At 41.2% G+C, this 21,305-nt stretch overlaps 2 protein-coding genes across 2 annotated transcripts in view; one reads left to right on the top strand and one right to left on the bottom strand.

The window, feature by feature from the left end:
- Positions 1-2,755: 2,755 nt before the first annotated feature.
- Positions 2,756-8,977, bottom strand: sf3a3 (splicing factor 3a, subunit 3). Its single transcript, XM_063900127.1, has 17 exons — positions 8,725-8,977; positions 8,572-8,619; positions 7,912-7,964; positions 7,618-7,723; positions 7,460-7,532; positions 6,992-7,083; positions 6,816-6,898; positions 6,246-6,384; positions 6,006-6,074; positions 5,776-5,843; positions 5,504-5,611; positions 5,351-5,420; positions 4,990-5,154; positions 4,060-4,170; positions 3,881-3,971; positions 3,742-3,797; positions 2,756-3,025 (listed from the first exon to the last, which is right to left on the bottom strand). The coding sequence occupies exons 1-17, from the start codon at positions 8,818-8,820 to the stop codon at positions 2,948-2,950; spliced, it is 1,506 nt and encodes a 501-aa protein (XP_063756197.1). The 5' UTR covers positions 8,821-8,977; the 3' UTR covers positions 2,756-2,947.
- Positions 8,978-12,388: 3,411 nt separating this feature from the next.
- Positions 12,389-21,305, top strand: part of LOC134875411 (ubiquitin-conjugating enzyme E2 E2-like) — a 35,194-nt gene continuing 26,277 nt past the window's right edge. Inside the window, exons 1-3 of the mRNA XM_063899982.1 lie at positions 12,389-12,543; positions 14,930-15,127; positions 19,554-19,604. Coding sequence (XP_063756052.1) covers positions 14,937-15,127; positions 19,554-19,604 — 242 coding nt within the window. The 5' untranslated portion in view covers positions 12,389-12,543; positions 14,930-14,936. The remainder of the gene's footprint in view (positions 12,544-14,929; positions 15,128-19,553; positions 19,605-21,305) is intronic.

Genomic DNA, 21,305 nt, shown 5'->3' with positions numbered 1-21,305 from the left:
ATTATTTAGAAAGTGTAGTATCATCAATAATGGTGTTTGTCTGCGTTGTGTTTGAATGGTTGAAGGAGACGTGGATTATTCTCTCTCCTCTGGGAGCGCAACGCTGACCGCATGTCATTACAATTCTGTTTCTGTGTGAAACATCAAATATCCGTACAGCAAGCAACTTCACAAGCCAGGTTGATCTCGTGCACATCTCTCCTCTGGGAGCGCAACGCGACTGAGAGGAATGCCGCGAACTTACTAGGAAGTGAGGTCACGTAATTTCAAAATAAAAGGCCCTTCCAAGAGAAATGAATACGGGTGAAAACAACAAAACATGAACAGAAAAGGATTATTGGTGAAATATATACCTGATACATTAGTACACCAGTTACAATAGCATGCATCATAGAGCCTTAGAATATAGCACAATGCAAATGTAACTGAGAACACGGACGATCATCTTCATATCCATATAAATGCTCCTCAAATAATATTGTTTAATTGCAATTATTTCTGGGACGAAATCCTGTCTAGTAAATGAAGTTATTGGAAGAGGCCTACCAACAGAGGAAATGTAATTAGAGCAAGGCTCAGTGTGCAGTTTTTTAAAGGCTTTAATGAGCTAATAGCATTATAATAAGCTAAGCACATGACTATGTAGTTCAGACAAACAAAAAGCAACTAAATATCTATTCTGTGCTTCTGCAGCTTCAGAATCGATGCAAATATAAAAACACTAATGTGCCAATTCACATGAAGAAACGTCTCCAGCCACTTGAGGAAACATTGCCGCAGGAAGCTCAAAACACAACGGAGACCAGGGGACACTAAAAAGTGACGCACACAGCTGGGACCCGAGCGCTTGGTGATGGTCAGGATCATAAAACTGCACAACTGAAATGTTCTGGGTCGCTGTAATCCGCTTGCACCTGTCGACCACTACAGATTCCAGCTGTTACAGGTCCTGCATTAGCCAAAATGAAAAGACTGGCTTGTACTGAATTCATGTTTGTTATTTTCCATTTGAAAATCACCCTAAAGAGTCTGGGGTTAACGTACATTGTGGTTGGGTTTTATACATGTAATTAATGGTTTTGTTAGATTGCTCTTATTATGCAGGAGAGCAACAGTCACTGGACCCAATGTACACTCTATAAAGCAATGAAAAGGACTGAGATCCAGATTTTACGGGAAGTATCTTCTATTCAATGAACCTAAAGAAAAGAGAAGGAAAGGTTCAAAAGTGTAAACCCCCAGAGCACTCTTGATGGTGATGGGGATGCTTGATGGTGCACCCGGCTGCTGGCATTTAGTCATTTAAAGCAGATCTAGTCAGACTGTATCTCATTTCACTCCCGAGCCTCTGCAGCGGCTCTCAGTGTGCAGACCTGACTCTAGGTGTACGACAATGGTTGTTGGCGTGCTGCTGTGTGATTCAGCAGTGAAGCCTGAGAAAGTGGAGCACATCATGTGAAAGACGAGTCAGTGGAGCAGCTGATCCCTCAGGACTCTCTAATGCCACGCTGTGATGCTCCTGCCCGGCGTAGAGCCCAGAAAGTGACATGTCAGAACCAGACTGCTGTCAGCAGAACCACACTTTAACACTGTTTGCTCTCCCAGTGGTGCACACAGAGGGAGGGTGCACCTGTGTTAGTGGGGCATAATAACCAGCGCAACATCAACAGACCAAACATTGCATTTATACAACCATCAAAAGCTGGATTTCCCCCCAATATTTGTCGAGAAAAAAGAGGACATTAAAGTCGTCAATAGAAAACCTCAAAAAGAGCTTTGAGTGTAAAAGAAAACAAACTGAAATTAAATCCTAAGAGCAGCTAATCTCTGCTAATATGTAGGATTTGAAATGCATTGCCATCAGTTTTTCTCAGCATCCTTTTACACATTTTAGACGTGCATAATGCCTCCCTAATAAAATACTACGACCATTACTACAAAACGACTGCGGTCGAGCCAGCCCCCACGTTGTACTGCGGTGCACGTGCATCCTATAAAGCTGCCTTCGACATAAAAGCGCTTACAAATATAAATACATACCTTTAACTAAAATACTCATATATGCTGGAGCTTAAATTAAGAATGTACTAAATAATTGAATCATTTATAATGTACTACCACATTATAAGTGAATACTTTCTCAAATGTAAACCTTAATCAATATTGATTATAGGTCCGGGTCCGTATAGGTCTGCGCCAGGGTCCGGAACCGGACCGCGGTCCGCCTGTTAGTGAACTATGATCTATAACCACATACGTTTTGCCATATGTCCCCAAACAATAATTAGTCTATATTTAAAATATAATATGTAAAAACCTAAATACACAATAAGAAGGTAAACTAAACAGAGGATCGATAGTGGTTATCCTTTATGCTGGTGGTGCGGAATTCAGGTGCAGTGGGAGAAACAGGCTCTCAGTGGTCAGTGTTTGTACTGCAGGCTGGTCCCGTGGTGCAGAGGCAGCCAGAATAATAGCAGCATCACAGACAGGTCAGACAGACGGAGAGACACACAGATTCATATCCCATAATCAGTTATTTACAATCTACAGATGAGAGTGAAGTGTTAGTTAATTGGCCCCTCATTGAGGAACTACAGCATTAAATGCTTTATGTATTTGTTTTAATATAATACTGTATAAAAGTGCTTTGATGCAGACTGAGGACTTTATCTGATGATCATGTCTTCTACTTTAGTTACATTTCCAATTCGGCTCAGAGAAACATCAACAAACGGAGATAAAGACAAAGCTCTGTGTGACAAAAGTTTATTATAATGATCGATGGTCGCCACATTACAACGTTATCAAAGGGAGGAATAAGGGGGGAGGGGGGGGAGACTGTAAAACAACATTTCTACTTACAAATAAAAAGAAACATGGCTGATAAAAAATATAGCGAATCTTAAAGGACGATCGTTGGTTGTTTGTTGCTTATCCTGCGTGTCTACAGCAGACCCTGCCTCTTCAGATCCTCGTATGTCTTCTTGTTCACCACGTTCCCGCTCGAGTCCTCGTACTCCTCCTGAAAAACACAGTCAGGACGAGTCAGGATTACAACATAAAGCCAGGGCTTCAAAATAACGATCGATCTGGATTTTATTTCCTAGAAAAACTGGTTATTATTTATGTGATTTAGTGAAAAGTCTGCTGGTGTTGATATGCTGATCTGTACTGGGATAGCTCCGTTCATTTGTTTATGTGATTGAGAATATGTAATGGTGTTGCCTGGTAGGTTAAGTTTTATTGAGTGGGGAAATGACCTAATAGCTAAATCTGGATTAAACCATCTTCTCCATGGTCCGAAAATTATTAAAGTATGATAATAGATAGAATTTGGGATAAAAAGTTAGAAAATAGAGAAAATTATCTGTTCCAGTTTTAGAAAGTATGCTATTTTAAATGTCTCTTTAAAAAATCACATTTATTCACTTTAATATGATATGAAATATCCATATTTATGAGGCTAAAAACTGCAATTTTCTCAAACTTTGACAATCCATTAGGTGAAATAAGTTTAACCAAATACCAATATTAAAATTAGGACGATATAATCATCAGTAATGTCTGGGAATTGCATCTTTAATTCACTGAAATGCTGCATTTACAACGGGGAAAACCACACACATGATATCTCAAATCTAAGAAGAAGTCTAGTCCCAAAATAGAAAATCAAATATAACTGATTTATTTCGAAGTCATAAATAAATCTGAATATTTTCAGATCATTGTTTTCCTCACCTCTGTGTCCGGCTGCCACCGCTCCAACGCCTTCTGGGACTTCAGCTTGGCCCACACTGAAGAAAAACAACAAACAATTTATCAACACAAACTTTCAAACCTCTTAAACATTTAGAAAGACCGGACAAAAACCTCTTACGGGAAACGGCGTCCTCGATCTGTGTGACGTTGGCGAAGTGAGCCGTGTTGGGGATTCCCAGGCAGCGCATCCCGTGAGCATGCCTCCACTCCTACAAAATAAAAGACGTATTTATTGGACTTTTTAAATCACAACAACAGCGTTTATGCGTTAAATCCTTCTGTAAGACATCAGCGTACTGCAAAGTGCCTCTGGAAGGCTTTGGGCCCTCGGTAGGTGTAGTTCCCGCAGATCTCACAGTTGTAGTTGATGTTCAGACCGTGGAGTTTATACAGCCAGTACGGGATCGGCTGCAAGGAGAGGAACAGCAGAGACACATTAGCAGCACATAGAGGTAGAGCCTTTTGCAGTTCAAATACACTTTTCATGTTTATATGCAATGTTTGTTTGTTTGTATGAAATGAGTGTACTGTTGAAATGCATCTTTGAGTATTTAGAGAAGCTCTTTTCAGATTAAATGTGTTATTACTAAACAAAAAGGTGTTCAGGACCAACGAGGCAGGAGAGGAGACACCCCATAATCACTTCTCTTTGCTTTTCCTTTTAAAATACCAGCCGTTCTGCCTCTTAAGGCTTTCAGAATGTTTTGCAGGACATACCAAGACCAGCAACCGCTGCTTCAGACTTCTAAATCACTTCATAAAGCCCAGATCCCTCCGGTTCACAAGTCTAAAGTCCGGTACTATCATTCTTCCTTTACAGCTGATAATATCTCATTTGCTTTCAATGTATTTATATGGTTGTAATTTGTGTTTTTCCTCTAAATTAAAAGAGCAGCTTTCAGATTCAGGGTGTACGCCAATGCATACTCCATAAATAAAAAGTAATAACAGGGAAATGGGTTTCTGGAGGTATCCCTAATCAACACACTGCAGCTCTATGTGTCCTATTGAAGAACCATTCAGTATTTTTACAACCATCTTGCTTCTAGTCTTAAAAACTTCATTTACCCTTCGCCGGATAACATCCCGTCTTTCCTTTCATCAACAACCACCAGAAACAACCGACTGAGGTAAAAACAAATCCCTTCTAATTCCAAAGACATTGGTTGAGGTGAGACGATGAGTTGTTCAATATGTTGTGTATTTGGAACAGGCGTGTGTCCTCACCTTGCCGTCCCAGCCCAGAGGCAGGTTCTTAGGGTTGTAGATGATCTCGTTGTCTTCGTCCTCGCTCTCGCTGTCACTGAGCTGCTCCTCCTCTTCCTCCTCGCGCTCCTCCCCGGTACGAGCCTGTTTCCTCTGGACGTTCTCGTGAGTCAGCTGCCTCTGCTCCTGTGACCGGGAAATAAGTCATACAAACCGTCAGGACTTATTCAACAGTGATAGCAACAACATGGTGATATCACTAGCGCTCCGACAGATTGTCAGTGATAGGCTGAGGGACGGGACATCTGCAAGCGGTTGACCAATCACAACAGAGCCGGCCAGCTGTTTGCCAATAGCCTTATATAAACGTATTTTTTCTCACCCCGAGGATCTCCACGTACTCGTAGACCTGAGCCTCCAGGAAGCCGATCTCTTTGTTCCTCTCTGTGTCTCTGCAGGAGTGACGGATGGAAATGACCATCAGTTAGAAAACAGAAACTGTCAGTATGAGATCTAGAGCTTCAGACCAACTCACTTCTTTGGGCCTTTGGCTTTGGGGTTCTTGGCGAACAGTGACGGGTCCAGTGATTCCAGAGATTTCCCTTTAGTGCTGAACAGCCTCTGAGCTCGTTCCTCCAGAGTCCTACACACACGCACACACACACAACACACACAGTTTAGAGTGCCAGTGTTTACAGGAAACCCAATGGGCATTTTGTTTGGTTTTCAGAAGAAGTGTTAACTGTGAGACTAGGTAAAGTAGATATGTTAAACGTCATTTATTCAGCATGCAAACGTCTTCCTCACCCTCCACACTTCAGCCCCAACGCCATGAGAGCTGACTTCAATCTGTCCAGACCCAAAGAGGCCAACTCCTGTGGAGGAAATAATCAGAAAAGGCACATTTTAACTAGTGCTGCTCACACGTTCATTTACTAGAATATTTCCTGAGATTTTACAATGATAATCTTACACCTAAAGAAACAAGCCTCTCCAAACTGTAACTCTTTAAATATATGTGTGTTTTATATTTTTACCTCCCAGGAAGAAAAGGCAGAGAGGTCCAGATGAGCTCCGGCGTGAGTCAGTGCACTACTTGTCTCTTTCTGGAAACAAACAAATACAGCCGGTCAGATATGATGAGTCCCCACATCTCAGAGCAGAACAATCGTTATTTTCCACAGGGGACTATTTTCTGACGTGTGAGATTGCTTCATTTGGCATCAACACAAGAGGTCACTAAATCTCTCTGGAATGAATGAGAAATAGAAACTCACGGGCCAGCCTGGAAACGTCCCGTTCTCCCACTTCTTCTCAAACTCTCCCAGCACCTTCCCGTAGAGCTCGTTCTGATCCAGCAGAGGTTTTACCCGGTCTGTGTAATCCTGCAGGTACTCCAGCAGCATCTCCAGATACCTGCACACACAAGACATTCATTATACATTTAAATAAGTCCAACGAGAGTTCATTGTTTGATGGTAAAGCATATGTATTCCACTCATTCTTTCAAATGGATTTTTATGAATAAATACACAGAATAAGCTTTTAATTTGTGCAATTTTAACAGCATACAGAATGAAGATCACCAGGAAACTGGGGCTAAACGTGCAGTGCTCTTCAGACTGAATCAACAGACAATCTTTTTTAAATTGCGTGACTTTATTCTCCCTTACAAATCTGTACATTTATCTACACTTAAGGCAAAAAAATACCTTAAAATGGTAAACTGCTGTCAAATAGTTTAGAAACCTGTCAAAAACAATCGATAGTCCTTAGGATGTGTCCTTTGTTTAAAAAGAATGTTGGTAAAAGCTCAGTTAACCTGACCTCTTATCAGTTGGACCTACTTTTTGTACTCTGCATTCTTCCTGTCTTTGGGGATGTCAAACAGCTGGTCGAATGAAGACAGGAAGGCGATGTACTCCAGTTTCTGTAGAGGAAGGAGTAAAGATGGTGGTTAAAAAGGAATGCCATTTATGTCTGGACTAAGTCTGAGTAAGGTGGACTTTAAGAGGATCCTCACCTCGGCTCCCTTCAGGTTGATGAACTTCAGGTAGCAGTCGTGGAGGTCGAGGTAGCGTCCGTATCCTTCCTCATCAGAGAACTCCACCAGGTCTGAGGGAGATAGAGTGTCAACAGTTAAAGGCCTTGTGTACATTTAGGATCCCTACGATGCTCAGCAGAATTTATACAAAGCAAACTATCATTACTTTTCACTAGAACAAAAATAGGAAGTACTACTTTGCCATTAATTATTTGCACTTGAATGGAAAAGCTAGAGTCAATTCAAAGATTACATAACATGTCACCACAGCATAAAGTTTAGAAGCAATAACATGTACATTATTTCCTTAGCCAACCACAATTATGAGCTCAAATAAATATGCGGCTATGAAATGCCGAGAATTCGAACTCTAAGAGATGGACTAACTTAGTTAAGTCCTGCGCCTTTTAAGATGAAATTGTAAAAAAGATCTGGATTAAGGCGTACTTTGCTCCTCCTCAGTGGGATTATCTCTGGCCTTCATCAGCTCATCAAACTCTGCAGACATGGGGATGGAAATCTGTAGAAACACATGAGCATTGTTGTTAATATTCCATATTCCAGATGGTTTTAATAGTCTATTTTACAAGTAAGAGGTTAAGTACCTCATTCGGGTGTTTTCTGTGGAACTCCTTTATCTGTTTCAGTCTGTTGTAGAACTCGGCAAACTCATTTGGTCCTGAGATCGCAGCCAGTTCATCCTTTCTCATCCTGTCAGGAGGAAAAAGGATTAAACACGCCTGTGTGAACAAGGTTTCTGTTTCCAGTTTAAGCTAAAAGAAATTGGGGTAAATAGATTTTCAGGCAGTAGTATTTAACATTTGATGGTTACATAATCCCTCAACAACTCATGTACCATGGGGAAGGGCCATTTAACCACCTCTCATTCAGTCACTTACCCATCTTTGTCTTCATAGGAGTCTCTGAGATTTAAGCTGACGTCCATATACCTCTGTGAAAAGATACACACACTGTCAGACTGTCTTGGTTTACACATTTCATTTAGCTGACGCTTTTATCCAAATCACAAGGAACTCAAAATAACAAGGTACTTGTGCATACTGCAAGTACATCATCTTTTAATAAGGCAAACCATTTGAAGGGCTATTGCATTGTCCAAATGCTTCATGCAGAAGTGAGAAGGTTTTATTTAATCAGCCAAGATATAGCAAACGCATCAAACAGGTGGACAGGTTGAGCATTATAGCCACTTATGTTTGTTTATGTTCTACTCTTTTTATTTCTCACATCAATGCCTCGTTTAGACATGCTGCTGTTACGAAACAACTTTCCCAATTTGGGATCAATTAAGTAAATCTTAGGTTGAGATTTATTTTACCCCCAAGTAATCTATGTATGATTGGAAGCATATTGAATCAATTGAACAGACATTAAGCTGATAGATTTTAAGTGTGTGGATTCTTTGTCACTATATCCTCTATGAACCTGTAGCTCTGATAACAAGTAATGTAAACAACAGTAAGAAAGTAAAACGTAGCTATCTTGGCTAGCCGGTGCTAACGTTAGGAGTTTAAAAACAAATACAAACTTTAACTTACATCCAACATCGCTCTTGTTCTGTGGTCGGAGTTAATCTGTTCCCGCAGCTGTCAGAAAAATAAACAGAGTGTTAAAAACTTCATTTACACACGTTTCACATGTTTGACTAGCATATAATGCTAAGCTAATGCTAACAGAAGCGCTAACTTTACCGTTGATTTCTTGTGTAGCATTTCTTTAGTTTTAGTATCCATTAGCCTCTCCTTCTCTTCGTGGTAGCGACGCTGTTGCTCTAAAATCGTCTCCATGGTTTATTAATGTATCGTACGTTTATAAAAAGAACAGATAATGCTACTAACTACTTAGCATTAAAATGAATCACCAGCCGTTTCAGAGACGTTTGTTTTCAATGGCGCATGTTGAGGAGGGAAGGTCGGTCGCTGAACTCGGTACAGAGAAACAGGGACCAAAATAAAAGGTTCCGGGTGACACAAACCATGGTGAATACATTTATTATTTATACATGTAAAAGATATTCTAACAGTGGCGGGCCGTGCATTTCACACCTAGGCCTTCAGTGATGTCCTACACAGTCCTACCTGAATTATTCCACCTCTTAATACCATCATTATGACGCCATGGCTCTAGAAACTATACATTTAGACAGAAACGCAGTATAACCGGGCGTTGCATCACCTTAACATAGTCAAGTACAACAGAGTTATATTAATATTTCCGAAGCATTTATAATCAATACATCAGCATTTACAGTTAACTCAATTAATCAGATTATCTGACAAACCGCTCCTTGACACCTGTGTCTGTCACATAACGCAGAACAAGTGCCAGCTGTGCTACATTACCCACATCTGACGTCTCGTCCACCATAACAGCGACAAAGGGTGCTTTTTGAATCTCCATTTTGATCTCTTCTCCCATCACTTCAGCAATAGCATAAATCAGGTCGTTTTGTATTTTGCCTGACGTCCCAGTAAACATGTTGTTTGTGTACAGGTGGTAATGCAAATCTGTGTTGTTCTCAGCAAGAAAAGAAAGAAGCTCCACGTAGTGTCCTCTGTTTCTGGACTCGGCGCTTTCATCGTGTCCCCTAAATGAAAGTTCCTGTTTACCCAAAAACAGGACACAATCAATCAGTCTTTCAATAATTCCCTATTTTTGTTCACCCTTTCGTTGTGGAGCTCCGTTTCCCTGGGCACTTGTTCGTTGAGCTGTAGATCCACTCGGGTGTCCCCAAAGGTTTTCAAAAGCACCAGTGCTTCCAAGTGCCCAGCCGTGCTTTGGTGTCTCGTTGCTGCCTTGGTTAGACAACTCAAGTTTGCAAATTTAGTGTGGCTCCAAACACCAAATCGATCAGTTGCAAATACCAGGCATTCCCGGCAGTACAATTTGCAGTGCCTCTCGGAGGCTGTGAGCCAGGGGTACCGCTCGTAGTTTCCCTGCTGTGCTAGGCTCGCTAGCGTTGGAGTTGGTCGTTCACCTTTTCAAGATGTGTAGCTTTACTTGAAAAGTTCGTTTTGAAAATGGCGTTGTTATTATATCTTCGACCAAATTGATCTCTTCTTCTCCTTCAGCCATTGTGGGTTGAAAAAAATAGCTTGTAGAAATCTACACAAATTAGCTCGCTCAAGTTCTAGTTCTGTTTGCTAGCTTTGCCCATAGACTGTATGGCTCTGCCTACTGCCTAGCTCTGCCTCTCAATAGTGCGTATCCAATCAGAAGATGTGCACGTGCTAACGTTAGCGTACGCCTGCTAGCTAGCCCGTTGTCGCCACCTCGAAATCTGATTGGTTAACGCCACAATTTTGTTTGCGTTCACTTTAAGCTACAGCCGCCCGCACTGTTGATTCTGAAGGCCTAAGGGCAGATTTCTTTGACCCTAGCAACACATTATGGCTGAAATATGATTGGATAAAAGCTCTAACATAAAGGCCAGCCCTCCAAATCTCGTTCTGAGGCTGGAAGCAGCGCAGCCAAGACGAACGCTATAAAATGAAGAGAATAGACTATGGGGAATAATTTAATACGTATTTGTGGAAAAAATATATCAAAATGTAATTTATATTCTGATGATGTTTAGGCCAGCAGAGAAGGCCTTGCTGGCCCTGACGGCCCACCACTGTATTCTAATAATACCACACTGGAGAAAATAGTGCTACTTAAAATGTGCATTTACCTGATCAGAATTGAATGACGTTATTTGCATTTTTCCAATTCAATACATGTTTATTCTTATTTTATTTTTACATGTTTTCTTTTTATGCCCGTGTAATTCCATTCCTTACTTATTCTGTTGCTGCTATGATACCTGAATGTCCCTTTTAGTTTGCAAGATAAATGTGACAGATATACTGATAATACCCAACTGGTGTACCTACAATAGTGCTACTTCAATGATCAACATATAAAATAATAAGATAAGTTATACTTTTATTAATTCCAATTTGTTGTTGTTTTTGTTACAGCAGCATGTTTGCACAATGTGAAAGTGCAAAATAAACAGACATAAACATAAAGTATAACATCTCAAAATAAAGTAAGAAGTAAAAAATATACATAATGACAGTGTCAATGAGTGACTTAAATCCTATTTTAGGATGAGGTAAGACCTAAGATGTTTTCCAAGATCGAAAAATGTTTTAAAAGGCTCAATTTGATTTATTTAATTGCATAATGGGTCCTTGCATTCCTACAGTAGCAAGTCACCAAAGCACAGGCATCATTAACAACTCCATTAGGGCTCCATGCATCTGAGTTCATGGACCGTAAATAATGAACTCCTCGGAAATGTGTTGTAAAATTCTGATGCACGCTTTTTTCCAAGCAAGACGGATTGTCAGCCTTCAGTGTATTCCTGTGTTTTGCACTTCCTTTGTAGTCTCAGTCTCTCTCCACACACACTATCATCAAAGCTGCCATAACGCTCCACAGAGCACACCGTCTGCGTGCACACGCTTGGGAGCGCGCACGGAGGCGGTCTGATTTGTCAAGCTGCAGAAAAACAAAAGACATCATCGGAAATGAGGATGAAATATTTAACTGGCGTTTTATGAACATATACCCTCTGGATAATACCTCATTGAGAGGCAAGAAATGCCCTAATTTCTATTTTTTTTTGTGTGTTTTTATTGGCTACTTTTATTTAGCAAGCTTAGCAAACAACTAGAATGTTGTCCTTTGAATAACAAATAAAGAAACATCAAAGAAGAACAGAAGGATAAAATCAAAGGCTAAAGTTTGTATTGTAATCTATATATAGTTATAAACATATAGGCCTGTGTTTTCATTAGCTATTTATATTTTTGTGAGAATCAGCTAGGTAAGGCTAGTTCTCCAGCCTTTATCTTTTGAAAAACAAATAAAAACGACTAAAAGAAGAAGAGCAGTATCAAATTAAAGGCTAAAATACATATATACATCCATTATAGCTGGCCCACTTGTAACAATATGCAAAGTTATTTTATAGAGTTGAGCATCACATTATGACAGAAAAAAGTAAGAACATTTAAAGGCTATAAAACAGTACTATAAAATTACAAATGTTTTATGATGTCCTGTATATAGTTAATTGTTTTTATCTTTGCATATACGGTTTCCTTGGATGGTTTGTTAAACTGTATAATGCATGTGTGTTTACTTTCCTTTATTTTACACTGTATAAATTATCAATAGCTGTGCAAACATGTATATGCTGAAGTACAGTAAGGTGAAAGTAAGAAAACAAAAACCTCCCTATGTAAGTATGCAGTCTAACTGTATTTGCAATGTGTCACCTCGCTTTACTCTTACATCAAAAAACAACATCCAAATACCGTGTGAACATTCATGCTTTTATTTTGAAACTCAGAAACCGGAAGTGCTTTCTCTAACCGCGGTAACCTGACGGTGGCAGTTTGGCACATTCTCTCGCAGTCAGTCAAAGCAGCGGACACCCAGCGGTACGGATTACGGAATAAACAGGGGACATTTTCACACATTTCCCCCGCAGAGGTGCGTCCAGCCTGCGTATAAAGGTGAGCCGACCGTATTCCCAACTCTACAGATTGATATGGAAGGTTTTATAACGTTATTTTGAAGAGGGAGGGGGCGGCGGTGGCGGCGGGGGCATCCATTCTGTCTTTTGTGCTGTGGAGCAAATTTGGCAGAGGTCAGTGAATGAGCTCTGGTGGTGTACCTCGAATTAAGTGTCTTGTTTTGGGTTACTGACGTTTAGCTTAGTCGGTAGAGCAGGAGACCCAGGTTCTGACGATTCGTCAGATCTTCGAAGCTGTCCGAATCCGAGTTCGAATCCAAGCTCCGTTTACCCATTTCAAATCTGCTTCTACGTAAAGGCACTGGTTGCTCAAGCAGAAAAAAATAACTGTTGTTCTTGCTTAATGTCTATATTAATAGTTTATTACACTCATGGTTATTATTATAAAACATATAGACTTTATAAAACTAAACATGTGATGGAAAGAAGCAGGGAGGACAATATCTCATTTTACCTGCCGCTTAAAAATATAAAATCGATAGTCTGTCAGTCACAGTTTATTACAAATACTTACAGTAACATAGCCAACACAACAATCAGGTAAACATGTGGATGTCCCACAGAGAGGCTGTCTTGCTGTTTTTAACTCCCCGCAGAGAGACACAAAAGCCCGGGGATTCCTCATTATCTCCTTCCCGAACTCCGTCCAAAAAATCCATAATTTAACACATAATCCTCTCAAATCGTGTAAATATTGTCCTCGAAGATACTATAAAAGACATTTCAAAAACTGCTGACATCCGCTGTTTCATTCGGTGTACACCCACTGCAGCAAACAGCCCTTTAAATCCAGTAAAAATCCAACTTATTTTATACAAATAGACCTTAAACTGTCGGACAAACAAGTTGAGATGTCATGTTTTCAAAAGCCTGATTGTTTACAACAACATACTTGCGTTTAGAAATAGTTTAAAGTTAAATACAAAACAACAACGTGTTTACCAACAAGCATTGTTAAGCTAGCTGCTAAATGTTAGTGGGGAATCTGACATGTTGGTCTTTTCAATTAAGGGATGAAGATGTATGACGACTTATTTTAAAGATGTATAATTAGTTATTTGTGTTATTGCTTTTCTTTTGACATAAAGACTATCATTTGTACATTGCTAAAAAAATAATTTAAACCATTTTTATTTGTTATATTATTGGTATTGAGCTAGCTGCAAGATGCTTGAAGTGAATTTAAACACTTGGTTTATTCAATTAGGGGAGGAAAGTGTATTGGGATTTATTTTAAAGAGATAAAGCACAATTTATAATTTGTTTTATTGCTTTTTCTTTTAACTTAAAGACTAAATATTATCAGTACATTAATTAAGGCGGTAAAAAATTCACCTGTTTGGGTCAGTTATTTAAGTAAACAGGTTTACATCTGATGCTATTTCTTAAGCATCTGTGGAAGCTACCTTGAAAACAACAAACCCAAACCCAGTCTTAAGTAAGATAATAATCATACTTAAATGTGGTTTCTCTGTGTGATTCTCTGCTCACTAACACACACTTCTGGAAGCCTCCTCTCGTGTTGACGATTATATCTGAGCTGTTTTGACAGTTTCCCACCTGAAGCGCTCTGCTGTGTCAGCAACTTTTACCCTCCCTGTGTTTAACCTCACCTACCTGGAAACACACCATACTAATAACAACAACAGCAGCTCATATACTAGAGAGGATTCCAGCATATGCATGTTTTAACCTTTTGAGATCACGCCGCTCCGTCCCGTTTAATCCCCCGATTATCTCCCGTATCAGCTGCCCATCTAATTGCATCAGATAGTGTGCGGCGGCTGTTTGTCAAATGTCAGGATCCAAGTCCGAGTTTATTGAGCAATCTGTCCTGAGTTGTGTCCCATTTGATATTCATTTCAAGTCAGCAGCAGAAAGGCCCTCGCAGCCACTCATCTGTATCATACATTTTTCATAGCGGGATCCGGGAATGTAAATAGAGGCATTCACCTTGACGTTGTCACACACACATTTACACACACACATTACACACACACACACACACACACACACACACACACACACACACACACACACACACACACACACACACAGGCGCTGACAGATGGATGAGCTGGATTCAGCGAACATGACCTTGTGTTGTAGGTGTCTTTTATTATGGAGGCTTGTGAGCAGCAGACGTTCACAAGTAGAAAATAAATCTGTACAAGATTCAAACGTGTTATTGTCAATAATAATAAATCTGGAGTCTCAGGCTTCCGGATCAATTTCATACAGTATAAATAAGACGTAAAATAATTCAGTACCATGTATTAAATCGCAGTTGCAATATGAATTAAAACAATCGTTATATTTTCCAAACCGTGCAGCCCTGATAACCCTGCGCGTGTGTGTGTGTGCAGAGTCAGCATGTCCAGCGAGGTGCAGCCGAGGCCGGACGACAGCCCCAACACCAGCGGGGGAAGCTCGGACGCCGAGCAGAGGGAGGCGGCCCCCCAGGAGCAGGCGGGCCCCGAACAGCGGGACCAGACTCCCCCCAAGAAGAAGGAGGCCAAGATCTCCAGCAAGACGGCCGCCAAGCTGTCCACCAGTGCCAAGAGGTAGATCCGCTCTCCTGGGGCAGCTCTTTATTGTTCTGGTCCTGCCTGTGCTGCAGCTCCTCTTTCCACCCTCTGTCTGAAACCAGAGCCCAGTCCGCTCTGATTGGTTAGCTGGCCGGGTATAATCTTAGCTATAATTAAGAAACCAGTGAAAGTGATGGTTTGAATATTATTAAATCAGAAGTGCTTCTTTATGTGTTGACAGCCGCCTGGAAATCGGGTGTTTTTCCACACCTCACTGCTCTGGGTTTTTTTCCACACGCATCAACTTCATATCCAATCAGATCCCAAAGGCTGCTTGCACCTCGGGGATGAAACACATTGCCAGGAAGATTTTTACTTTAAACACCCTCCTAGTCTAGTCACCAGCTCAGTAGTGAAAGGGAAATATCAGTACCCCAGTGTTTTATGTGAGAAATGTAAAGTACGGGTCCATTTGTGGGGGAATTTGCACAATTGGCATACATTTATAGCATTAATCACCATTATAGCCAATATTGTGGACAATAGTTAAAACATGGCTAGGCCGATTTGGACTCTTATGGCTGTGGAGTTATTGAGGATGTTGAATCCATTCCTGACATTCTCACGATCAGAAATAGCAGTTTTAACCAGAAAATGCCAATATTTGTACTGATTTTGATACATTTTGGGTCAATTTTGAAGATTTAAGGGACTCTGTATCCTTTGGATTGCCTATTTAATTTGAAAAGAACAATGTCCACTGTGGGGGTAATCACTTTCATCTTGTGCGCTCTATATCCAATGGTTGCAACACTGCTCATTGTAGTCAAAATCAGTCCATCAGAGTACACATTTGGCCACTTTCTGGTTAAAACTGCTATTTTTGATCCTCAAAATGCCAGAAATGAATTCAGCATCCTCAAGATCCCCCACCAAAGTCCCGGGTTCACTACACTGGCAACAAGACTGTCTGGAGTTTAGATGTTTCCTGATGTGACATGGCACTGATTCAGTTTACAGCCGGCTGCAGGTTAGCATCATGTTGTGATCAATTATCTGATCGAGCATCGAGCAGCAGAGCCAGGTGAGCTTGTGTGTTGGTGTTGATACCAGAGAGGTGCAGCAGGGAACACACAGTGGTGCAGGGATGTTGTATTTTTTTATAGAGGACACTGAAGGTAGCATCGCAATAGTGCTAACGACGAAAAACCAATCACATTTCTCTTTTTATTTATGTATCTGTCCCAGACCTGGGAGCATTTCCACATAGAAGAGGGTTTATCCAACAGAGCGTATAGGGCAGACTCCATGCCTCTGCTGGTGATTTGCCAACAAGGCTCCAGAAGCCAGGTGTTACAGCACCTCCACACGCCTCATTTACACACCAATGATGCAGCAGTTCTAAATGTTTCACACCATGGATGAGATGGATCTATATTTCCATGCTTTTACAAAAACTCCCTGTGGATAATTACATTCTTTAGCAATCTACGTGCCAATTATTGATGTATAAATGTCAGAAAATACTAAAACAATATCCGTACTAGTTTCCCAAAGTCTTCAAATGGTGTGTTTTGCCAATTGTCTGACTTTTAGTTTGAACTACGGCTGCAACTACTTTCATTACAGGGTAATATACAGCTTTTCCTTCTAGATAAACCAATAAATCCATTGGCCTAATGTTAGAAAATAGGGAAAAAAGTCCATCCCAGTTTAAAGAACTCCAGTGTGGTGCATTTAAAACTCTTGTTTCATCAGTCCAAAACCCAAATCTCCATATTTGAGAGGCTAAAAACTGCATTTTCTGACGGTATTCATGTCCTCCTTGTAGAGGCATTGGATCCTGAGGTTGTAAATCTGTATTTTAAAACTGTGCAGACACCCTGTCCTCTCCTAAGCAGCGGAGGATTTGCAGTGTGATGTAAATGAGCCTCTCGTCGGCGTGCAGAGTGAATATTGCTCATGCCTTCACTGCCACGTCGATGCTAAACCAGTACATCACGTCACCATCGACTGCTTGTCCTTCTCCTGCAATAACAAATTATTTTGATGTCCCGCCTAACAAACAGCTGAGCGAACAGACGGCGTGATCAATAACAGTCGTCAATTATTCGTTTTTTTATGGCACGCACGAACCTTTTGAGTTATGGCAGGGAGAACGAGAGGGGGAGGAAGCGGGGAAACAAACAGACTTTATTTAGCTTCCCGGTTCAGAAGATATGCCGGGTTTGAGCCCCTGTCCTTGGGAGTAGGAACTTAAATTCAGGAGCGTAGACTTGTAAGACTGTGGGGACGCAATGCACTTTCTATCTATCTATCTATCTATCTATCTATCTATCTATCCATCTATCCATCTATCCATCTATCCATCTATCCATCTATCCATCTATCCATCTATCCATCTATCCATCTATCCATCTATCTATCCATCCATCCAGGCATCCATGCATGCTTCCATTCATCCATTCATCCATTCATCCACACCCACCTATCTACCTACCCATCTATTTATCTGACAGCTGTTAGCGGTCTGTGAAAATGGTACAAAGATGTCTTTTCCAACACTTCCTCACTAAAGATCTCCTTAAATGATATGAACCTCACCGGTGCGTTATCCAAGAGAGGCTTTTCCTTTAAAGCCAGCGTCTGCACACGGCTCACTCGAGGAAGGAGGAAAGAAGAGACGTATCTTTGCAAAGGAGCCGGTAACACCATCTCCTCGGTTATGGACTCGTTCTCAGCTCGAGTGCACACTGTGTAATTTTACCCGCAGTGTTTCCTGAGGTGGCACATTTTGACGACCGGAGCTGGGGACCAGTTAGGAGAGAGAGTGGTGCAATGAACGAGACCGGGGGAATCCTAAAGGGAAACACTGATTAGACCGGCCGGCTCCTCATGCTCCTGCACGGCCTCTCTAACCAAACACATGCTCCACAGCTCTGATAATCCCCCGACACACCAAACGCTTACACTCCCCGACAAATGCAAATATCAGCCGAGCACATTTTGATTTGATGGAAAACACCAGCTCCTGGTGTGTGTGTGTGTGTGTGTGTGTGTGTGTGTGTGTGTGTGTGTGTGTGTGTGTGTGTGTGTGTGTGTGTGTGTGTGTGTGTGTGTGTGTGTGTGTGTGTGTGTGTGTGTGTGTGTGTGTGTGTGTGTGTGTGTGTGTGTGTGTGTGTGTGTGTGTGTGTGTGTGTGTGTGTGTGTGTGTGTGTGTGTGGAGCAGACGGTGATTTATTACAAAGCCTGTCGACGTTACCATTAAACCGTGACGCTCTGGGTTCTTGTTTTTATGTTGGAGCTCAACCTGTCTGCGGAGGCCCTATTCTGCTTTTTGGGGTTTCTCATATCCTGTGTTCTATAGATTTTCAGTGCATGTAAATGGTCTGCAAAGGCTAAAATCCCTGTGTTTAATATCCTTATTGACCCCTCAGCTGTCAGGACTCCTGTGTTCAATCCGAGGCTCATTAGAAAATCAATGAGGTATTCAGAGTTTGCACTAACAGATTGATTCTTGCAGGATTTACTGTATACACCTGTCTGTGTTTGTACGTGTGATCAAACACATATCTGCCTCGTTGTTTTCACTCTCTTAAATATATAGATTTCCTGCTTTTTTTAGGTTTCAAATCTTATTTAAAGTAATATCTTTGGGTTTGAGACGGACGAAACAAGACTTGTTAAGACATCACCTTGGACTTTTGGACACTGGGATGGACATTTTTCACTATTTTCTAAAATAAAACCAAATCATTTAATCCTGAAATATTCAGCATGTTAGTCTGTAATGAAAGACATGAGAGTATTTCCTCCTTTTCTCGGTTTCAAACCTAACGCATTTTGTTGTTGGACTGACAAATCAAGACTTTTAGACGTGCAAGATGTAAAGCTCTGTTTTAGCTCTGACATTTTCTGTGATGATGATTGCCACATTCATTGCTAATCAATGTATTCGTTAGTTGCATAGGTAATGAGAAATGCAAATAGCATCTCTCCATGTTTCACACATCATTTACGAGCAGATGACTCCTCATAATGTTGTTTTTCCACGTTTGTGAGGTGAATAACGTGTGCTTGAAATCAACTTTTTGTATGTCATTCATTGTTTAGAAGATCAGATTTTTTGCCTGCAGGATTTATACAACTGTCTTTGTTTTTGTGTGTGATTATAACACACGTCCTCCTCTCCTTTTCATCCTTGTAAATATTGAGGTCTTCCTGTTCCTGACAGAAAAGGCTGGGATGGACATTTGTTTTCAATATCTTAAATAATTGGCACATAAATTGCCAAGAAATGCAAATGGCGTATCACAATCTCTACATGTTTTACAGACAATTTGCGAACAGGTCGATGTTTATGTTGTTGTTTGTGAACAGATATATTTTTTTGCCCGCAGGATTTGTGTACCGGTCTGTGTTTTTATATGTGATTATAACGCGTATCCTCCTCTCCTTTCAGAATCCAGAAGGAGTTAGCAGAGATCACTTTGGACCCGCCGCCAAACTGCAGGTAGGAGCCTGTAGATTCTAGAGGCACTGCTGTTTGTGAATGGATGAGTCACATGAGGTGGATTGTTCTGCCGTTTGCCCGGGCTGCAGCGCAATGAATGGACCGTGTAAGCAGGCATGGAGCTAACACTGAATAAATAAATGTGTGTGCCATTGACCCTATTGGCAGCGAGGATCTCTGTAGCAATAGTGTTGTGTTTGCTCACACTCCCCGAGGCTGGTGAAGGCATTCTGCTGTGGCTCCACTGGTTTGTTTTTCCCCTGTGGTGAAAGACAGTAATAAGCTCCTGCCAATCAACGTCTGAGTCAGTCGTGTTGAGTCAGCATTTGGGATTCTTCTCAAGCTGGTGGCTGTTTGGGCGAAGGTGGAGGCAGCGAGCAGAGGTGGGAGAGGTACTCAGATCTCGTACTTCAAGTAGAAGTACCAGAGTTACTTCACACACCTGGCAGCGAGTCACTGAAGTCCAGGCATTTCCTGTCAGCCTGAGAAAGCAGAAGAGCTCAGTGGTGCATGCACGCTCTCAGGGGTTTGGAGGGAAACGTTGGCCACAACTGCTGGGGTTAGTCACTCCTAAGTGTACTTTACCAGGTGCCAAACGGAGAGAAGCAGTGCTTTCAGAAGCAAGCCTGAATTATCCTGAGTCATTGTCCCATAAAAAGTCTTGAATTGTGTCTTAATTCCAGTTCCTCTGTCCTTAAATGTGCTGTTTTTAGTTGAGTTAAAGAGTAAATGGACTGTATTTAAGTCTAACAACTCCTCAAAGCACTTGTATACATATACAAGCCACCCATTTACATCCATTCATTCAGAAGCCTGTAAAACACGATCACGTTGAGCTCTGAGTAAAACTATTTTTCCAGTCTGTGGTACAGATATAGCCCTCTCTGGCCTCATGTTACCTGAGAAGATCCAAATTGATTCAACACAGTGCGCTAAATGGTAAATATGGAGGAAAAAACCAGGTATTGGATCGATGATCATGTCAAAATGATCTTTACAAAGTGAAACCTAGTCCCAACTGTCACCTGAATTTGAGTTTTTAACAGTGTAAAATTGGGGATGAGAGCAACAATTGAAAGCTTCATTATATCAATAAAAAAGCTGTTTCCCCTTTCCATAAAGTCTCACTAGACATTCCTAACCACTCTGCAGGTTTAATGCAGCACCGTCTGTTTTATCCAGGTATCCCTCACAGTGGGAGATATCTCCTCGGCATGTCGCAATCTGTTTGGCGGGCTCTCCGATCTCAAAGCCGAGGCTAATCTGGCTGAAGCAGGCCATTATGTGTTCTCACAAAGGGCCAAAAAAGCGAGCAGCTTTCATGGGCCGAACGTTTGAATAGAAGATGACATTTCTGTGCAAAGAGAGGCTTCCCTTGAAGAGTGAGAGAGGAGGGGGAGCGAGGGATACATGGAGCCTCAGTCATACGTGCAAAATGTATTTCTGCGGCAGGAAGAGATATTTCAAATGTAGATTCCTGTATTCAGAAGCCCCTCGGAGAAACTCCCTCTGAAGGGAACACAGGGATTTTAGTCTTTGCGGACCATGTACATGCACTAACACAACAGAACCCCCCCCAAAAAGCATGATCTTGAAAACCTGCCTTTCATAAAGCACATTCAGGCAGTAGCCTATAAAGTCCTCACAGCCCTTTGTTCACCTGCTAATTGATCTGACAGCGTTAAATAAGAGACATCAGAT

This window comes from Eleginops maclovinus, chromosome 13, assembly GCF_036324505.1.
Source record: "Eleginops maclovinus isolate JMC-PN-2008 ecotype Puerto Natales chromosome 13, JC_Emac_rtc_rv5, whole genome shotgun sequence".
NCBI lineage: Eukaryota > Metazoa > Chordata > Actinopteri > Perciformes > Eleginopidae > Eleginops > Eleginops maclovinus.
Note: the sequence above shows the minus strand (reverse complement) of the source record. Positions and strands in the feature narration are given on the sequence as shown.

Coding starts and splice junctions, on each gene's coding strand:
- sf3a3 (XM_063900127.1), bottom strand. CDS start 8,820: ATGGAGACGATTTTAGAGCAACAGCGTCGCTACCACGAAGAGAAGGAG. Junction 8,620..8,724: donor TGCTACACAAGAAATCAACG/GTAAAGTTAGCG, acceptor TTTTTCTGACAG/CTGCGGGAACAGATTAACTC. Junction 5,421..5,503: donor AAAGCCAAAGGCCCAAAGAA/GTGAGTTGGTCT, acceptor TCACTCCTGCAG/AGACACAGAGAGGAACAAAG.